Source organism: Drosophila yakuba, chromosome X (assembly GCF_016746365.2).
Source record: "Drosophila yakuba strain Tai18E2 chromosome X, Prin_Dyak_Tai18E2_2.1, whole genome shotgun sequence".
In the NCBI taxonomy this organism is placed as follows: domain Eukaryota; kingdom Metazoa; phylum Arthropoda; class Insecta; order Diptera; family Drosophilidae; genus Drosophila; species Drosophila yakuba.
In genome coordinates this window covers 18,370,644-18,391,607 of record NC_052526.2, presented here as the reverse complement: position 1 = coordinate 18,391,607, position 20,964 = coordinate 18,370,644, and the positions used below count along the sequence as shown (strand labels likewise).

General features: G+C 42.2%; 2 protein-coding genes across 8 annotated transcripts in view; both read left to right on the top strand.

The window, feature by feature from the left end:
• The window catches only part of LOC6525917 (palmitoyltransferase app), a 28,169-nt gene that overhangs the window by 4,867 nt on the left and 2,338 nt on the right, over positions 1-20,964 (top strand). The window contains exons 2-9 of one of the 7 annotated variants that reach the window (XM_039376478.1): positions 11,224-11,342; positions 11,407-11,564; positions 11,626-11,798; positions 11,916-12,110; positions 12,531-12,777; positions 16,142-16,389; positions 16,921-17,193; positions 18,211-18,494. In XM_039376478.1, coding sequence (XP_039232412.1) covers positions 11,224-11,342; positions 11,407-11,564; positions 11,626-11,798; positions 11,916-12,110; positions 12,531-12,777; positions 16,142-16,389; positions 16,921-17,193; positions 18,211-18,247 — 1,450 coding nt within the window. In that variant the 3' untranslated portion in view covers positions 18,248-18,494. Of the gene's footprint in view, positions 1-11,223; positions 11,343-11,406; positions 11,565-11,625; positions 11,799-11,915; positions 12,111-12,530; positions 12,847-16,141; positions 16,390-16,920; positions 17,194-18,210; positions 18,495-20,964 lie in introns of those variants that run through there. The other 6 variants (XM_039376459.1, XM_039376403.2, XM_039376347.2 and 3 more) reach the window with 6 other exon arrangements.
• Positions 19,206-20,810, top strand: LOC26535537. Its single transcript, XM_015191053.2, has one exon. It carries the CDS (start codon positions 19,554-19,556, stop codon positions 20,694-20,696), a length of 1,143 nt encoding a protein of 380 aa, XP_015046539.1. The 5' UTR covers positions 19,206-19,553; the 3' UTR covers positions 20,697-20,810.

The window sequence follows — 20,964 nt, the reverse complement described above, 5'->3', positions numbered from 1 at the left end:
TTTTTGATGGAAAACACCCAACCACCCCTCATTTCGGCATTTTGTGTGTATTTGTCCACTAATTATAATAAACAAAGTTTTTCTTTTCACTAGCAATTAGGCGACACTTGTGATGAGCAAAGCTGGCGCAGAAATATACTGAGAAAGTGAACATATTCTCTAACTCGTCCATCTGTAGAACATGTAAATGCTATTTCTGTCATTTTTTGGTTAATAATATTTAAGTGATTGGAAAATTATGCGACAGCAGGTGGCACAACGCAGTTCACTGGAAATCCTGGCAAATGCTTTTTCCGTTGATCGTTTAATTTCATGTTAATCAAGTTACATGAACAAAAACCATTTCCACCTGCCACTTACGCACGTGGGTGTGGGTGGGTGTGTCTGTCATTGCACGCAGGTCGTGACCCGAGCCAGCCACGCCCACGCCATAGATGCCGCCCACTCTTTTTGGCTTTGATGCTGAAACAGCGGCCTTGGCTCCTTTGATTTTCCCCACCCCCCGTACGCCCGCATGTTTGATGGCTTTTCAGCATTTTCCATGAGCGTTTTCTAATTGAATCGAATTTGTGGCAGCCACGCGATATAAATTATACGTAAATACCAACTTGATTGCAGGTGTGCTGCAGCTGAATAGCGCCCACACAGGCCCACATTACTACAACTACTGCACTGGGAGAAAATGTCACTCGAGTTTGAGTTATGTGGCATTTACTTCTGAATTTATTCGAATTGAAATCAAAATACTTGAATAAGTTTTAAATTACATTGCTTATGTTATCAATATATTTGATGAATCATTACAAACCTATCTGCCTCTTTTCTCACCGTGTACGCTCACACATTTTGTGATTCAACCTTCGCAGCTGCCCACAACATCGACAATATATGTTATACCCTAGAACTACTGCTACCACAACATATATTCAATAACCTTGCTGTTCAAACGCATATACATATACATATTTATGTAGGAGGCTTCGGGTTTATAATCACTTTGGTGGGATAATGTGTTTACCTTTGACATATTTGTGCCGAACGTTATGCAATTACCAGCCAGTTACTAGTTGCATTTAATGCGTTGTTCTAGTAAAAGCGAAATATTGTGCATAATGAAATTTGTGTAGCTTTAGTCATTTTTGCGGCACAAACTTGTGCGTAAAGATTTAACACATTAAAATAGTTGGTTTAACACTTTTGCGAGTAAATTTGTGCAGGTATTTTGCCACTTCAATTAAAATTATTATGGACATTCCACTGGACATTCCGATAAATTGACCAGGAATTCTCTGCCATAAATTAAATTATTGTAAATATTTCAGAGATTTCTGCAAACCTGCTCAACATTTCCCTAACGTACTGGCATTGGATTAATTATAAATTTCTGCTTCACAGCGACAGAAGTTTGATGAAAACTAATGACAAATAAAAGGCGAAAAACAACTCGAGTTCCTGGAACTTTTTCCCACACATGGCTGGATTTATGCTCGTTTTTTACTAGTCTTTTGCTCAGTTTTCCTTTGTCTGCCGGACTCGAGTTACTTTTTGTTATGGCTTTGGATTTTATTTATTTTTCGTCTGTCCGACTTGTTAATGAAAATAAATTTCTGACGCCGTCGCCGCCCTGATAAATAATAACAATAATAACAAAAGCATTTGCAGTTCTGCTGCCGTTGATAATATCCGCCGACCATTGCCATAAAAAGCAATGTGCAAAAAAAGCAAGAAAAGCACTATGTACTGTAGGGAAAAAGCAAAACTAAGCACAAACAAATGCCAGTATCAGACAACAAAAAAATACAACAAGAAACGTATAAAAAAAACAGCTAACGGCCAAGAAGAAGCTGCCAGCGAAAAACTAGAAGGAAAAGCAAATTCAGCGAGGTGAGCTGAGCCGACTGCCATTGCCACGCCTCCTTGAAGCACCATACACCATACACCATCCACCGCCCTCTTCCTGTTTTCCATTTTTTATACCGCCTGCAAACTATGGCTATAACCAGGGGCGTACTTGGCTTTGCCTCAAAAGGGGGCACTCGAAAATGCATGCATATATCAGAAAAGCAAGTGTTTATGAAAGGGAAATGTTCGAGAATAGTTAATGTTAAGAAAAAGAGAACTAATGCACAAACATTTAATAGGAGCTTAACTAGAAATTCTAGCTTTATATAGATAAATATATATTCATATATGGATTGAATACATAGATCTTATTACTATCTACTACTAGATCTACTACCACATTTTACTTGAAGAAATGAAATGACTACGCCCCTGGCTTTGAACATGTGTGGGTGTCATTTGAATGCTGCTAGGAATGGTTGTTGTTCTTGTTGTTATGCCATTTCGTTATTGCCACCATTGTTGTTGTTCTTGGCCATATCCCACCCTCAACTTGAGCCGGCAAAATGCTTTAATCTACACCTGCACAAAAGCACATGCCACAAAGTTTTGGAACTTATTCGAAAATGCAGAGAAAGTTATGTATTGGGATTATGTATATTCCCAGATTTTTATATGAGTTGAATTCTGTGTCATAGACAACAAACCTCTGCTGATTGTTTTGCAGTGTAGCTTTAAAGGGCCCAAGAAAAGGTAGCTGCAATTCCTCATCTCTTTCTACGCGGTAGTAGACCTCTCTTTCTTCGGCGCTTTCTTATGAAAAGAAATCGATGAAACTCAATTGGCAACGCTGCTTTTAACCATTACTCATTTGCAATTATGCCTACTCTTAACCCTTTGTTGGCCAATGTCAATGACGCTGGGCATTTTGAGTCTTATTCGCCTTTTGCCGTTTTTCTGTGACGTTTTCCATGATTTTTGCGTACATTTTCCATTAAGTTCGGGTCAGTTTAGCCCGTGGCCAGTCAGAAAAAGCGTTAATTTTTTTATCATTCAACGGTTTATTGAGCGGATTAAGTGGCTATCACGTTGACGAATTTTTTTATTTGTTTTCGGTCCAATAATTTCCTGTTGAATGCCTATTTCCGCTCCGATTCATGCTCTTTATCTATCAATCCTCAGCTCTCTTTGCTTCCCTTTTTTTTAAATATTAATTTCCATTTTTAATTAGGCACATTTTCACGCAAAGTTTAAGAAAGTTTTGGCAGAGCGAGTGATGATTATAGAGGAGCTGAAAATTAAAATGAAAAGTTGGAAATGGGAAAATGTCAACATGGAAATCAGGGGGAAAAACAAAGTGAAACTGTCGGCATCGAAAGGGCCAAGTGTATTTTTAGTTGGCAAACAAACGCACAAAATTTGTTTGCCACTCGCTACACGGACATATCACGTATACGTATGCACTCAAACATATTACGCATACGCCCCAGAGGCCATCCATCCAAATTTAATTTCATTCGGCCCCTCATAAATACGCACAAAATTCCAAAACAAAAACCGAGAGCAAAAGTAAAATAAATCCAAAGTATATATACGAAATGAAAACCAGATTAAAGATTTGAATTTCGCTTTTGTATGCGGAATATTCAGTTTCGTTTTAGAGAATCGCGTTTTAGAAATAGGCAAACTCTGTGGATATCCGGCGATTTTATCAGCGTATGGAGTGCGTTTATAGAAGTTTCAGTTTCAATACATACTTGAAACTGGTTTAGAAATTCTTTCACAAGCTGTAGAGGTAAATCATCAAAAGATTTCGAAATTAATCAACCTGACTCGCTCAGTTTGGCAAAGCCAATTAAAGAACTCAATTTCTTTTGTTCTTTCCATAATACATTTATTTCAAGCGTTGGTTTGCGCAACAAACGCACACGTACTGTCAATGAAAATAAACAAAAAACTTAGGAAATTGGGTTATAGAAGACCCCATGCAAACTTTGGATATATGCGTGTCTATATGTCCAAATGAATTTGTTTCACATTTTTCTAAGGGCCGAAAACAAAGTTTCTTGACCTTCGCAAAACTTGTGGGTATTTTCAACATTTTCCAAACCAATTCCAGCCCAAAAACGACAGTTTGCCACAGTTTTTTTTTTTGGTTTGCCCATCAGGAAAATCAATTTTTTTTTGGCTTCCCCCGCCCTTTGGCCTTAGTTACATAATTTTTTTTTTGACAGGGCGCATGACAAACTGAAGGACTTGCCATAGACAGCTATTAAAAAAAATGGAAGATGGGAGATGGGAGCTGTCCCCCTTACTTTGCCTGCTTATCCCGCATTGGCCCCAATCTCCTGGTAACTAAAAACCCTCTCCTCCCCCCTCCCCTGCCCACCCCTCTTATGCCATCCATCGTTTTTGCTTCTTCTATCTTTTTTCTAGGGGAAAAACTTGCGCTAGTCCAAAAAGTTGCGCCAACTTGTTATTACATTTCGTTGGCGCTTTTGTGCTGTGTGGTTGGATTTTCCACCCCACCACCACCACCACCCCCCGTGTCAATTTTCCGACACCATCCACTCCGCCCCCCCTCCCCACCTGTCGCTCCACACTCTCATTTTTCCTTGAAGATTGCCCAATAATTGCGTTTGAAGGCAGCTAAAAGAAGCAAAAACCGAATAAACTGGCACATTTTTATTTTTACCTGTGGCTAAATGATGTCCGACTGCTTAGAGTGGCCCGAAATGTGCCCCAGGGGTGAACCAAAAAGGTGACAATAAATTACATTTTGAATGACAACATATTGGTATATTTGGATTATCAACTCAAATATTTGTGGCTTTAGTGGAAATGCCGTTTGGAAATTAGCTAAATTGTGGTCGAAATAATTGCAATGTAATTGCATTCCACAAAAGGGAGTTTACACGATTTAATTAAATGTTTATTCTGGCTGACAACGAATGTGCATTACAAAACAATGATTCGATGCCCAACTAATTTATCAGTAACGCACAATTATGTGTGAAACACTTGTGTTTCACTTGCAGTTGAAGCCACCGGAAAACACCTGCAAATCAGGTATTATTTTCGTAACAATTATCTTGGTGTGAATGATATCGTCATTGAAAAGTCTTTGTTATCACCGCAGGCAAATGGTCAATTTGCCAGTTAAAGGCAATTGGATACTATTATTGCTAATTTTGCAGAAAATGGAAATCACTAGAAAGAGATACGGCTAGCAAAGCGGAAAGCGAAGGGGGGCGGCAGGTGTGTTTGGTAACTGATAAAAGCCGGGCCGTTTAACCTTCTTCACACCTCTTCTTTCTCCCTGGGTTTTTTTTTTGTTCTTGGTGCGGCGAAAACAAAAATGAAATAACGAATCATGGCCCTCATAATGATGTCCGCCCCCGCCCCCCTTAACCCACTGCAGCCCGCTTATCGGTTGGCACCTTTTATCGGGTCGCCTCGGAGAACCTCCGTTTGGAGGCCAACTACAGCGCGGGGTGAGACCTTAGCACCTCAGCTGACTTCCGCCAAACGCAAAAGACCTAGGGCAAGGTCTGGAAAAGCATGTTGTCGCAAAGCCTGAAAGCAAATAACTTTGATGCAAATATAAATATATGCTGGCACCTTGATATTAAACCATTTCAATTAACATAGAACTTTCAATATGAATATTAAGATTAAGATTTCATATATATGATGTTATCAAGATTTCAAGATTGGAAAACGGACTTCTAAGCTGTTTAGTTACCATGATGCTGACCCTCACTGTAACTATGCGAATGGGACGGCCAGTCGGCCACATGTGCAATAATAAAAACTAAAAAAGCGAAAAAAAAAATAAACAGCGGGTGAAAAAAGAGGCCCCATAGATAAGTCAGAAGCAAAGTCGAGGCGACGGCTGTCCATGGTCGAATCCAATACTTTTTTGTTTGTCTTTTACTCTTCCCTACTTTTTTTTTTTTTTTAGTTTTTTTTTGTTTTTTGTAGCTCGGTCTTCGCACTCGACTGTTGATGATGGTGACTAATGCTCGGCCGTCGTTTATTTTGCTCGCTTTGGCGATAGTAGGATATTTTTATACCCTGCGAGCGGCGACAGAAGAGCGGAAAGTAGAGTATGGTATGACTTGGGCGCAGAGGGGTTAATGTGACGACAGCAGCGACGATTCGCCAGTTTTCGTCATCATCGCATCGCCCAACACTGAGCTACAAAACATGCAGTTTTTGTTATCTCACAAAGAAGAATGTGTGCATACATGAAGTGCAGTTTCTTTGCTTGTGGATCAAGTCAAGTGCTAGTTGTAAATGTGCAGACTTCGAAGATCATAAATCATAGGAAGTATGATCATATACTAAACCTAGAACCTGTTGCACAGTGTTCTAGCTTGACGCATAAAAAGCAGTGCCATTTTTTTGAGTTTTTAATTAATGCAGCTGCCATCGAATGCGAAATTGTCTTTCCCATTTTAACCATTTCGTCGCCCGATTTTATTCTCCTTATTTTTATCACTCTTTTTTCGGGCTACCAACAATCAGCCAAGCTGCCTTACACCTTACAGTGCGTTTCGCTAGCGTATGGCTGTATTGACAAGCTTTTTAGTAAATCCAGGCTAAATGAGTAAGCGATTTGATGGATAATGAAGGTAATAATGTAGGTAATGATTCATTCTCACTTAATTTTACTGATTTTTACTGATTAAATACTTTGTCTTGTACCCTTGATAAATCGCAGTTCCTTTGGCTCATCCATATAGGTTTTTTTGCATGTGAAGGTGCCAATATGTCGAGTCAATTAATTGGCGATTGGAATCGCTTTTGCGGTTTGTTCATGGTTGACCTCTGGATGGCGCGTTTACTTTCCGTCCTCCGCCAGTTTCAGTTGAGTTTCCCTTGTGGTAATTGACTTTCCATCGTTATGACACGTTGAAAATGGAGCAGGGTGCTACCCATTTCCATTTCCATACCCAACCCTCCGTAAACTTGGCGCATTTCGCCTGAATGTGACAGTTTTGCCATTGGGCTACCAATATACTCGCCCCACTGCGCTGCTACCCAGTCGTCTGTCTTTGTGGCAAGCGCTTAACATAGGAATTCAATTTCCTGCAAGTGTCTCCGTGAAATATTCCCGGCCCCCTGGACCTTAGCTCTCCTGGCCGCTAGAATTTACCATAAAACACACCGGATTTAGCGAAACCCCTCTGCACCGGAAATGCTCTTGAAAAATACTCCAAGTAAAAGTTGTTGGCAGTCTCTGTTTCTTTAGCACAGCGGTTGAGAAGTAGTGGGCAGTGGGTGGTGTCCACTGGGTTGCCTTCACCTTGACAATGCCACTGTGATGCAATCGCGGTGGGGCAAGATAATGGAGGTTGAGACAGAGCAGGGAGTAAAATATCTGGAATTTAGTCGGGGATTGGAAATTGAAATTGATAGGGATGTCGATTGAAAAGAACGCGAATTGCTGGGCAATAAGACGATATACTGCTTAAGTAATAAGGCACAAGGACTTTCGGTAAAGTTTCCATTTTCCTTTGAGTTAAGCTCTAACCACTTAATAAACCACACAATAAGTGCCACCCTAGAAAGGCAAGCGACTCGCTGAAATTACATTTCAATCAATGCGCAGTGCTGTTTATTTGTTTTCCTAGGCAATTTGTTTCAATTTGATGGCGCAAAACATTAATTGAAATCAACCACATCCTGCCTGCATATATACATATATACGTGTATACTATATACAAATGTGTGTGTGTGTGCCTATTGTCCTTGTGGCGGTACTGTCACTAATTTGATTTGCTAGTTTGCCCCAGTTGTTGCTCGGTTTCCACATAGTTGTTCCTTTGGCGCGCCCCCTCCTTTCAGGAAATTGAAATGAATTATTTGTCATAAGAAGGCGGCAAATCCTTGAGCCTGTCTTTCCCTGCCGTACTTTATTCCATTCCTTTTTATACATTTTTGTCATTTCTGGGCCAACTCTTTCCACGCTCTGCTTGCTGCCCCGCCCACTGCCCACCGCCCACCGCCCCATTTTCCTGGCCTGACTTTGCATAAATGTAAACAGATTTGCCTCCAGAGACTTGGCAAACATTTTTGCTAAATTGAAAAGTAAAGCAAACAAGTGTAATTTACCTATACCTATACCTACTTCTATATGTGTGTATCTGTGGATTATATAGCTATACACCTGTCTTGGAATCGGGCATCAGCTCGAAGATAAGAGATTGCTGGCTGTTTGGGGCTCAAAATATTTGTTTGCATATGATTTGCTACTGGATATGTGCTGCTGCTCAGCTGGAATGTTAATTACCTGTATCGAAACATTTATCGACTTACTAGCCATTTATTGATTTACTATATTTTCCACTAAACCGCCAATTCGGCACCGCCCTTAATTACTTAATACAATCACGTTGCTAAGTGGATTTTCTATATGCATTTGAGATGGGCTGTTAGCAGGTGGAAGGTGAGCTGTCATTTTGATATTCGATGCGAGTCGATTAGATTCAGATTCCTGCACATATACATATATGTGCATATATAAAGCGTATATAAACAGTGGCTGCTATGCCGTTCGATCATTAAAATTGGCCAATTGATAGTTCCATTTTGGTGTTTATAGCTCGACGCCTTAATGGGAGTCATGCAATTCAAGTTTTGTTTGGACAGCTGCAATCTTTATGCCATGGTGAAAATAAATAAATATATCGTATTTTCCTTTGTTCGATTTGTGTAGACGTAAATAATTGAAATCTGTGCAGAAAGTGTCGTATTTGTCCAACAGACATAGAGATTAAGTGTAAAAGCAAACTTTGCGTTTTCCCAGAAAACTTAAAGCAGCATTTTGCCGATTGAAATTCTCCATCACGAATCTTGCTTCGGACGGGGGAATTTAATAGAAAGTGTGGGAGAAATGCCTTAAACTGCATAAGCGAGGAATAAATTAACAAAGTGTGGCTTGCAGCTCATAATAACATCGGTTTAATTAATTACCCCAGCGATTCTCGACGTTTCTCCATCTTCTACATTTCCCACCCACATTTCCCCCATTTTCAAACTCCTATTTTTTGCCTACGTTCTACGTCTCTGAGCGATTAACATAAATCCCTGGCACGTGCTGAGAGTCTCTACGTTCCGGTTTTATTTGCATTCTAAAAATTGTATGCAAATGCCAGTGGATGAGATGGAGCTCTTTGTTTTGTTACAACTGTAAGGCGTTGGAATAAATGCGATAAGAATGCCGAAATAAATCAAAACCAGAAGCAGAGTCTAACACACAGATACAGATGCAGATACATATACAGATACATATGCAGATACAGATACAGATTCAGTTTCACATTCAGATACGGATACAGATTCAGTTTCACATTCAGATACGGATACAAATACAGATACAACTTGATAGATAGTGAGGTGTGAACATTTCTAAGCAATCGCCGTGAGCGAAAAATAGAAAATCTGGACTGTGCTGCACACTGGTTTTCTTCTGCTGCACGAAAAAAAAAAAAAAGAAAATCCATTCGACTTCGGGGGAAAAGTGTCCAGAGAGCCGGTGCTAAACTAACTGGCAGCAAAATAAAAAGCAAAGAAAATGGAAATGGAAACGGATAACTGACAGTCTGAGGTCATTCTGCCAATTATAGTGCAGCGAAGGACTGCCGACGATGATGAAGTTGAAGGCATCCGGAAAAGGCAGAAAACAGTACAGATGATGATAATGGCAATAGAGGTGAACAGTCCCTACAAATGACAGTCGAACTGCTATCCCTCGAACTTCTAAATAATCTTAAATAGATATCTAAAATATATTCATAATACGATAATAAACAGAAGGCCAACTGTATCATCAATTGCACTACAGAACCGCAGAGGGTTGAAAGCGATGTGCAGATTGATGATGAGCCGGAGAGTGATGATGATGGCTGCATTAGGGATAAGTTTATCCATTAGAATTCAACGGCAATCCGGTAAAAGAGAGAGCCGGAAGGCGAAGAGCACCGTAATGCAGTGAGAAATGCCGGAAGAAAGTAATACATTCACCTTAAGTAACCCGTTACACGGAGCTCGTAAACCGAAACCACCGCCAGAAAGTTGCGCACATCATTGCAAATGCATCAGAGCAGAGGTCGTGGAGAGGAGGGAAGGGAAGGGAAGGGCGGGGCGGGAAAAGGCTGCAGGAAGGATGGGCGGGAAGTTTGAGGGGGAGGTGCGAGGACAGACGGAAATGGAAATGGGCTAAAGGACACGTGTGTATCGCCCTTGCAACTTTGCAACATTCATGGCTCTGCGGTTGACTTAACCCCTGGAGCACTTGCGTCAAAAACTGTGGCATTCGCAAAGGAGAACGGGTAAACAATAACAGATTTTTATTGCGTAAGTTAAAACGCTGGAAAAACGTCATCTGAATATATATGAGCACATTTAAAGAACGGAAAATTCAGGTTATAAAATATAATAGTTCATAATCATATGGCTTTCCACCGAATGCGTAGAGGGTTCTCTCTTGTTTTAAATTACAAATTCCTTGTTCTCTGTGCGCTAAACAGGGTCAAAAACGGGTTAAGGTTCAGCTCACATTCCGTTTGGGTTCGGTTCATTTTGATTCCGATGCGGGTCGAGTTCTTTGGGGTGGCATATACACGTAAGAACAGGGAAAGTCGGTCGAGTTTGGGGTTTCAGCCAGCAAACAGTTCCGGTTCAGTAGACTCCAAAGTGATTGCGGCGACACAACGTGGCAGGCTACGTTGGATAACCGTTGGATGGCCTCCGGCTCTCTCGGCCCTCTGGATTTCTGGATTCCTGGTGCTCCATTGTTCTCCTGCTATAATGCTATACTGCTGATGCCTGGCCTCCTGGGGCATCAAAGCACCTGGCTGGCGGTCACCACTTTGCCTAGTGGTCAACAATGTGGCTGGCCTGGGTTTTCCAACGAATTTTGGCCTACTTTACGGAATAGTAAGCTGCCACCACCGCCCCCGCAAATGGGCGATTGCAAAGCCATCAAATTTGCCAGCAGAGTTCTTGGGTTGTGGCATTAATCCCGGATATGGGGCAGTATCGTTATGAATGGAATGCCTGTGCGGCAACCGAGTGATTTTGATCCACTTTTGGCCAGCCAGCTGCATGTGTGCATGCATTCCTTGTAAACCAGCTTGGTAAGCGGATTTAATTAGGGTTGAAACTAGACGAGCGCACTAACCGATCCACTGGACAGTCCAGATAAGGGTTAGCAACGAGTCTCAAAAGTGCAGTTAGGCTCATAGGCTCTTAAAGATGGTGCATTATTAATGATTGGCTCTTAACTGTAAGGGAAATATAAGCTGTACAATGTTTTACTTGTAAATTGAATTATATACTAATAAGCCAACGTTTGCCATTCGATTTTTGCAGCTGCCAGTACTACGTGAAGAGCCATCCATGGGTGCTGGCCTACCAGGGCGTGATCACATTCTTCGTGCTGGCCAACTTTACGCTGGCCACGTTCATGGACCCGGGCATCATCCCCAAAGGTATGTAGCGTGCTGAGCAGGGGACAAAGCCAGTCGTCACGGCCTAAACTTGACTGCATTCTAGCCTCGCCCGACGAAGACTGCGAGGAGGAGCTGCGCGCCCCGCTCTACAAGAATGCGGAGATCAATGGGATTACCGTGAAGATGAAGTGGTGCGTCACCTGTAAGTTCTATCGCCCGCCGCGCTGTTCCCACTGCTCCGTTTGCAATCACTGCATAGAGGTGAGTTAGTATATTAGTAATATTAAAGTTGTAACTTAATTGAATCCATCTTCGTTTTTAGACCTTTGATCATCACTGTCCGTGGGTGAACAACTGCATCGGCAGGCGGAACTACAGATTCTTTTTCTTCTTTCTCGTTTCGCTGTCCATTCACATGCTGAGCATCTTCTCGCTGTGCCTGGTCTACGTGCTGAAGATCATGCCCAACATCAAGGACACGGCGCCCATCGTAGCGTATCCTTTTGCCAAAACACAACACTCTTTATAACATTTATATCTCCAGCACTTATACTTAATTGAAGTTCAAAATCCCCCCTTGGTTTGCCTTAACCCTCTCTTCTCCGTATATAGCATTATCCTGATGGGCCTGGTGACCATACTGGCCATCCCCATCTTCGGACTGACCGGCTTTCACATGGTCCTGGTGTCGCGGGGTCGGACAACCAACGAGCAGGTGACCGGAAAGTTCAAGGGCGGCTACAATCCATTCTCGCGCGGCTGCTGGCACAACTGCTGCTACACACAGTTCGGACCTCAGTATCCCAGGTGAGTTTACCAGAGGTGACCCTCACAGGCAGGCACCACTGTAGCACTTCTACCACTCGGGGGCGTGCGGAAATTACAATAATAAATAACCAAATTGAACTGCCAATTATGGACTTCAAATTACATGGCCCCCGGGGGAGGGAGGCAATTCGACCCAAATTGAAATGATAGTACAGTAGATTGCGAACCTTTGCGCTTAATAGCCAATTATCCTGACATTTCGTTGCACCTGGGGGTATGGACTCATAGAATATCAGAGAATAAATAGTATGTAATATGTGGATATTAAAAAGCTTTTAAAATATATAAAGTAGGATAGTATTCTATTGGGGTTACATTACGCTTTTCTTAACTTATATTTATTTCTATGTATATTTCTATGTTTTATTGATCCAACTTGCATATCCTTCATCCTTGCAGCCTGCTCAACCCGAAGAAGTACGCCTCGCGGCGATCTCAGGTGCAGAACCAGGCGATCAGCACCATTTGCAACGACAGGAGCGGCCAGCAGACGGGCGGCGGGGGCGGGGCCGGCGGCAATGGTACCGCCGCGGTGTCCGGTGGCGGCGTCGGTGGAGCGGGCGGCGGGGGCGGTATGCGCGGCACTGCGGTGCAGTACTCACCACGCTCCTTCTACGATGCGAGTCGCGAGAAGCGGGGAATACAGGTAAAGACTTATATGGCCGAGGGCAATGGTTATAATCAACGGTCGGGCAGCACAACGCTTTACAGTAAGGTGGGTAAACAACAAGATTTTGCAATATCACCGAGAAAAGCGAAGCAGTTGCTATGCGAAACTCAGATTCCTATTCCATATATCTATGTATCCTATAACTATTGTATCTAATAGTGCGCCTCAGGTGGCAAAACAGCAATCCCTCTGTTCAACTTGTTTTAAAAAAAAATACATTTTTAAACGTAATATAATGTCTACAAAATAATTGTGATCATTTGTAATGTATTGTGCAAAGGTTTACTTGCTTACCTATGCTCGTTTCCAATTAGAAGCTAATGTTTATTTTCCTTGAGCGATTGCTGAATCCACCTGTTGTTGTTGTTGTTGTTATTGTTGTTTGGCTTAGTTCTTGTTGTTGTAATCGTAATTTGTGTTTACTTAACTGTAATTGTAACCGTTAACCGTTGTTTGTTTATGTTTATGTATAGTTTTTTGATTTTGTTTTCATTTCCCATCTCGCTTTAATGTAAACAATTTTCCATTTCCATTTGCCTCTTTCTTGACCTCTTACTTTTTGGTTCCTTTGGTTTCTGGTTCTGTTTCTGTTTCGACATTTTTCCTTTGCTCATTTCGTTGATTTATCATTTGCTGTAATCCCATAATAACCCCTAGCCCCGCCCACACCCCAAAAACGCCCCCTTCACCCGCTTAATGCTTTGACTAATTAACTACAAAATCGATATAAATATAAACATATATCCATCTACATATATGTATGTGAATATATATATATATATGTATGTAGAGAGCTTTATATTGCGGAGAAATCTGTGAAGTATCTTTGTGTTGTTGTTCTTGTTGTTTTCATCCGATTCTCTGCGTGGGCGAATAAAAGTTTTTCCGCTTTTCCCAGCTGCTGCTCCTCAGCACACATCCTACAATCTCATTTTCCCACCCGCTTTTCCTCTGCACTGCAAAACTTTTTTGGCTGCCGCTTCAACTTCTTCTTCTCCGGTTGCATTTACTATTATTATTTTCCTGCTTTTCCTGGCAAAAGACAAAAAAAAGAAACAACAAAACGGGATGTTAGTAAGTTAGTTAGTTAGTGCCACGCCCGTTTAATTGAAGGACAAGCAAACCAAATGATGCACAACCATTTAGAGAAAGCAACGCTCACCCACTCAAAACTTTTCCATTTTCCCCCCCTCCCTATTTTCGCCACCCCTCCCATTGTAATTGCCTTCCACTGTCCTTGACATCTCATAAAAAATACAGTGAAAGCTCCGGCAGACGGACACTCGCGAAGCAGGGGAAAATGTAGCTGTGTCACTGTACATAATTGTGTGCCCATAAATAAATGTGAACACCTTTGGAAAAAGCTTTTCGAAAGCCCAATCAAGTTTAGTTTTCTATTTGTTTATAATAATTTGTATTATTTTAATATTAGAACTTTGTCTAAGTCGGTCCGCATGATTTAAAGCCTATTTTAAATAAACAATAATTGCAAAACCAAATAAAATATCAAAAGAAGAATATCAACTTTTCACATCCCTTTTGGAAACTCTGCAAATTGAACAAAAACCAATTAAAAATAACTTTGTTGCAGATTAAGTTCTCGAAATACAATCAACTGAGAAAAGTGGAGGGTTTAATAATTTTCAATTTAAAATCACAGACTTCGGACACACCGGAGCGGGTTTTGTGTGTGTGTGTGTTAGTGTGTGTGGCACTTTTCTCCTAGTTTTCCCCACCTAAGTTTTTCCACCCTTCAGTTTTTTTGGAATTATCTCCGCATTAACCCCACTTTTGCATGCATGCGGTTGGAATTTCCTTTAGTTGGCATTTTGAGTTGCTGAATTTGAATTTCCCTATGAATTTTCCGCCATGATTTGCATTTCCTGCTGCATTTCCCACTATTATTGCTATTTAGTTGACTCGTTTTTCACTTTTACTGGGCACCTTAACCCCTTCGATTTCCGTTTGTATATGCCGCCCAGAGCTGTCGTTATATCAGTATATATATATAGAAGTATATAGCATACATACTTATATCGAAAAGAATTGGTCGCATCTCCAAATAAACCAGCAAATGCTAATGAAAAAAAGAAAACAAAACCAAAAACTACACTTACTGCAAGCACCGAGAAAGGTAAAAGACTTTTAAAAACGATATTAAAAACTCACCAAAAAATTGAATTCTTTTTTTACGAATCCATTATTTACCAATTGATATTTGAATTGCCCTGGAAAATCATTGATTTTAATTTATTGTCCCATTATTATGATTTCCTCTCTGGTTTTTCTCAACAAATGTTTCATTTCCACCCATTCTTCGTACTATTTTTCACTTTATTGAATCTATTGAATCTGTCCAGTTTTCCCTTTCTCTCCACCTGTCTGATCCACAAACTAATTCGAATGATTACAGCAAATTATGGAAAAATAATTTATTAGTATTTTTGCACAGATAAATTTGGCATTCAGTAAGCATTTATTTATTTTAAATCCGTTTTAATTATCAGAATAATAATAATCTTTAAACTGAAACTCCAACTTGTCGATTTTCATTAGAATAAGAAAGTTTCTTTGCGTTTCTATTTCGTTTTCGAGAATTTAAGTCGTTACGCAGTGCTTTTTCGAGTTTTCCCCTCTTTCCTCTCTGACTTTTCCACTTTTCCACACTTTTTCCCGCCGACTCCTGTTTGTGAAGTTAATTATGCTGCGGAAAGTATTTCCACGTTGGGCTTTCCTTTCCACTTAGGCCACAGTATGCGTTCAACTACAATTAATTACAGCAGGGGGGCGAGGGGCCAGAAGGAGGAGGCACACCACCCACCTCACCCCACTGTCCACGATCCCCCTTTCCCCACCCAAAAAAAAAAAATCAAATAAGAATCCCCCTCAGTTCCCTTGTTTCGATTCATTTCATGTTCTTTCATTTCGTTTGTTATTCGTTACGGTTTTCATTTTCACAGGATTTATTACTATTTCGAATTTAATAATACTCTTTAAATTAATCATTCCCAATGGAACACAGTTTTGTGTGCGTTCTTAGTAAATGTTACTTATGCGTGTTGAAATCCTACAGTTCGTTGAACTTTTCTTAAGCGAAACCCAATTGAAATGTGTGAAAATGAAACTTTAACCAGTCCAGTTTTTCTCTACTTTCCATTGTTCAGTGTTTTCATTTATACATAAATATATATTAATTTTATTTTTTTTTTTATTGTGTTATTTTGGAAATGATCGCAACTAAATGTAGGCCTAAGTCTGTGTCGATCTCATCTCTTTTTCGCCTGTTCGCCAATGCCCTTCTATGGTCCAATAACTAATCCTCTGATCTACGACATCGCAGCTTTCGCCCGGACGTGAGTGCTCCGACACCGACCTGGAGCCGCCGCCCGCCTCCCAGAGCCAGGACTGCGAACCGACGCCTCCGCTGCAGCGGCACAACTCCAGCAGCTTCTATCTGCCGCAGGTGAGCGACGCCGGCGGTCTGAACGGCAGCGTTTCCACGGGCGGCGGAGGAGGCGGCGGCGGCGGGGACTCGCCGCGCCACATGCGTCTCTACCATCCGCGTCACAGTCCGCACGCGAGGCCCAGGTGAGCTAATTAGCCATAGTAGTCTCAGCCCCATTAGCCACAGGTTGCACTGCAAGAAAAGATGCTAGACTTGGCCTTACTACTATTAGACAGCAGGCTAGAAGAGTCGCCATTTGAACTCATACTTATGTGAACTTGTACTTATTTGTATAGCTTCGTAATGAAGTATTTAATGTTTAATATCTATATAGCTTCATAATGAAGTGCATTTTGTTGTCGTTGCACTTCCTATCGGGTTAGTTGATGTTGCACTCATTACTTTCACCCCCTGCCCAACATCTACGAAATATACATATGCTCTAAATATACCCCTTAGATATGTTGCGTATACGACTCGTTGTGCAGCATTATATGCTGGCAATTATTTATAGGTTCTATATAGGCCACAGGTTATGGCCTATAGGTTAGTTGCAAGATTGGATTGCATCCCTCTCCTTTTGAGTTGCCCTAACATGGTGCTTCCAAGATGTTTAAAGCCATTAGCCAAGGATGCTGACCACTTACTCTCCCATGTATCGTATGTATCCGCAGGGGTCTGGATCCGCAGCGGGGCTACACGAGCGACGCCCTGTCGCCGGACCATCCCGTTGGCTATGGCGTCGCCATCGGCGTGGGCGTGAATGGAACGCAGCAACAGCAGCAGCAGCAGCAACAACAACAGGCGCTGGCGGCTGCAGCGGCGGCGGCGGCGGTGGCAGCACAAAATCAACGCAGCGCGACGACCACGGCCACGCCCACAATGCAGCAGCGGATCAAGCCGCTGGGCGTGGCCACGCCCCTCGTGATGGCGAGTCCAGTGCGAAGGTGAGTGTGCGCCTCCAGATCCAATTATGCGCCATATGTTTTCACGGTCCCCCCCCGAATCCCCAACCACCCCCACAACCGAGTTGAACCCCCGCCCCCCGCTGTTGTTGTTGTCGTAGTTGTTTTTTTCGCTCTTGTTGTTGTTGCTGCTTCTACAGCTTAACCCCTGCTCAGCCAAATGGCCGTTAAATGCTCGAAGCTCAGTTGGAAATTTCAAAAGTTAAAAGATACGTTGTTTTCCATAATACTAGTTTAATTAATTGATTTAATTAATTGATTTATCGCCAAAAGATTAGACTACATTTTATTTGTTTCCTGCTTCAAAATGTTCAATAATATATTTAAAATATATTAAAATATATATTATAGGTGATATTACATTAAATACTAAACTAGTATTAGTTTTTAAATGTTTTACAAGGGTTAAGCGATTCGTGTGTGTGTGTGTGAGCAAGTTTTCATGTAGGTGTGTGTGTTAGTGTTAGTGGGTGTTTAGTTTCAACGCTTTTGATAAGCCGACACCTCAAGCTTTAGCTTTACCGTTAGTTTGTTTATTTGCTTTATAAGTTTGCCGCCCACTATAGTTTCCTTGTAGGCGTGTGAGTCCAAAGAACTCATTACGAAATTGAAAGCTATATATGTATGTATGTATGTGTAGTTATATAGATATTCGCTGGAATTAATATCTGTGAACTAGGATACTTCACTCTGTCGCCTTCTCCTTCGCACACTTGATAAGTAGAATGAAAAGGGATGGATATAGAGGGCGAAAAAGAAAGAGATGCCCTGTGGGTCAATAACCCCAGTTCCATACACGAGTACACCCCGTCTATCTATCTATCTATATATATATAGTTATATCTGTTGCACCTTTGCGTACCGCTCATCAATTTGGTTGTTTTACCACTCATTTCGCAGCCGGCTCCTTTTTACTTCCATTTTATGAACTAATTAATTATTTTTTTCCACTTTTTCTTTTCCTTTTTTTCGCGTGATCTATTGATTTGGTCGAGTTAGTCAATACTCAAATTCTGAGAACAGTACTAATTCCTAGGCTTAGCTTAAAGCAAAAATAAAAACCAAAACAAAGAAGTCCAACAAGAAACAACCGAAAGAACCCAAGAAACAAAAATAATAAATACGATTATCTTATAAGTTTAATACAAAAAAAGAGAGAATAAATATACAAAAAAAAAAAAACTACTAAATACTAAATAAGCAAAAAAGTCTGTAAGTTAAGCCCGAAAAAGGATCAAATGATATCGAAATACAGAGGGGAACAAGATAAAAGTTAACTGAACCGGAAACTGAACCAAAAACCGAACCGTTCCGAACTGTTTTGCACATCTGAGATTCATCTGAGATAAACCACCCACTTTGTCGTCGTCGTTTCTTCTTTCCGCACGTTCTTCGCTCTTCTTTCAACCTTCACCCGAACCACTGAACCACTGAACCACTGATCCACTGGCAACCACTTGAACCACTCGCGAACCACTCTGCAAGTGCACCCTGTAAACTGAACCGATCTGAATCTGAATCTGAATCTGAATCGTTATCCGTAGACCTACTCGTACTTCTACTAAGCACCTACTTCTACTTTCTTTCTGCCGCGCGAGGTGAGTTTTACTTTCTTCTTTCGTTTCGTTTTGTTTCGTTTCCGTTCCGTTCCGTTTTCGCTTTCATACTTTCGTTTCCGTTTCCGTTCATTTTGGTTGCCGTTTTTGTTTTGCGTCCGCCTTTAACCCTCTCTCACCCCCTCACATTCGCATTTAACCCTCGGTTCAGGTGTTCCTATTCCACATGACAACATTCTTCGACATTTTCTCATTTCTCAATTGTGGTCTTTGTCTAAAGTACTTTCTTTCGCTTAAATTATGGACTTCTTCTTCTGCGGTCTATGGTCTACTCTCTGTTTTTGGATTAACTCTTAACTAATTTTCTGATCTGTCTTCAACTTACAATTCATAATCCGATAGAGAGGCATATTTAATCGATAGGATCCAAGTGACCTTTGAATTCGAAGTTGTCAGTAATAAGCTCTATACACAAGGTATTGTACACTTAGGACGGAATCTACTCGGAATCTAGCTCTCTGAAACACATTCGATATTGGAGCAAATTCCAGAAAATTTGTAGTACACCTTTTCTTCTTTTTCGGCATTCGGCTCTCTAATTTTGTTCCTCCACGTTCCAAGTTCGTAAGATCAACTCAGGAGCGCTCGAATCAACTATAAATCAAGAGAAATTCGTAGAAATCTGGGAAGTCTGAAGAAATTTGGGAAGATACCAAAACGCCTAGAGGAATCGAGAGCCATCTATAAATTCCTAGTGTTGATAGAAGACTACACAGCCAGGCCACCATGAACATGGCACAGGACTCGGACTCTAAGCATCGAAAATCTCTGAATCTGCTGGACAAGGCGATGCCCATTTCGGTGGCCACCGCACCACAGTTGCGATCTCGCCGTCAATTCAGTTTCAATGGCCTGCGGTACGAGATGAATGGGCTGCTACCATTGCCGCCACCGCCGCCCACGGCCGCGCCGCAGGTGCAGCTCTCGAGGCTCCGGGCAGGTGGAGGAGTTGGTGGCTCCCAGGAGCGCAAGCAGACCGGTGGCTCCAGCCACTCGATGAATGCCAAATCCATCGTCGAGTCAGCCGGCGGCGATGGTGGTGCAACGCGACCGGATCGAAAGGGTGTCTTGCCCAAGCATGTCAGTTTGGGTGACAGAGCTTCGCTGATGAACGGCGGCTTGCGCTTGCCCCGGAGAAGCGAGTTGGGCTTTCCCACAATGAAACCCACAGCGAAAAGGTCATCCTCCCAATTTGCCGTCCAAGTCGAAGGGCTCGACAAGAAGCTGGAGCGTAGGGATGCTCCAGAACCCATGCAGGATCGAGAAGCCCTCAGGCGGGAGAAGAAGAATCGTCGCAGGCCGCCGTCAATGGAGTTGCAGGAGAGCAGGGCAGCCGCCACGGATCAGTGTGAACTGACCTCCCAGCAGAGCTGGATGTTGGCCCAGACCCTGCTGAAGGCCTACGGAAGCGGACTGTTGCAATCGTCCACCGGCAATGGAGCGTCCTCCAAGATGGACTACATCACACTGACCGGATTGGTACTCGGCTGCGTGGCCTCCCACGTCCTCTTCTTCCTGTGCTGGTACTTCAGTTGGCTGAAGAACCGGGCGATCGGGCTGCGAAAACGCTTTCTGGGCAACGCCAATCTGTGGGAGTTCTTCGACTTGGAGGACACCACCCGGTACTCAGTGCAGACCAAACTAGTCATGGCGCCGCTGATCCTCATCTGCGGCCTGCTCTACTGTGTGGTCAATCTGCTGCACCTGGTGGTGCAGGTGGTGCGATCGGATGTGCCGCGCACAGTGGTTGTGTTTGTCCAGCGTGTGGCAAACAGTGGCCTCCTGGGCACCATCACCATGGGACTGGCCGGTGGCGGTGGCGGAGGCAGTGCAGCAATTCGTGGACGCCATCATCAAGCGATGCGATAACTCTAGTCACCGGTCCGCCGAGGATTCATCGCTTATCCAATGCACTAGTGTTAACATAGTCATTTGCAATGTGCTCGTGGCTTCTTAATTAAAGCACAATAGTGGTACAACAAATTTCATTTATTAAAACAGTGGTTACTTACACGCCATTTGGGTTTTTGGGCCACTAAAAAGCATATTGACTTAACTGTAACCTGGAACAGTCAGTAATAACTGTCCTTCTCTGTTACTAAACGACCTTAACCCCAAGCTGTTGTTTTAACCCCTA

What these genes read in the sequence shown, in the direction of transcription:
- LOC26535537 (XM_015191053.2), top strand. Translation starts at nt 19,554, where the DNA reads ATGAACATGGCACAGGACTCGGACTCTAAGCATCGAAAATCTCTGAAT.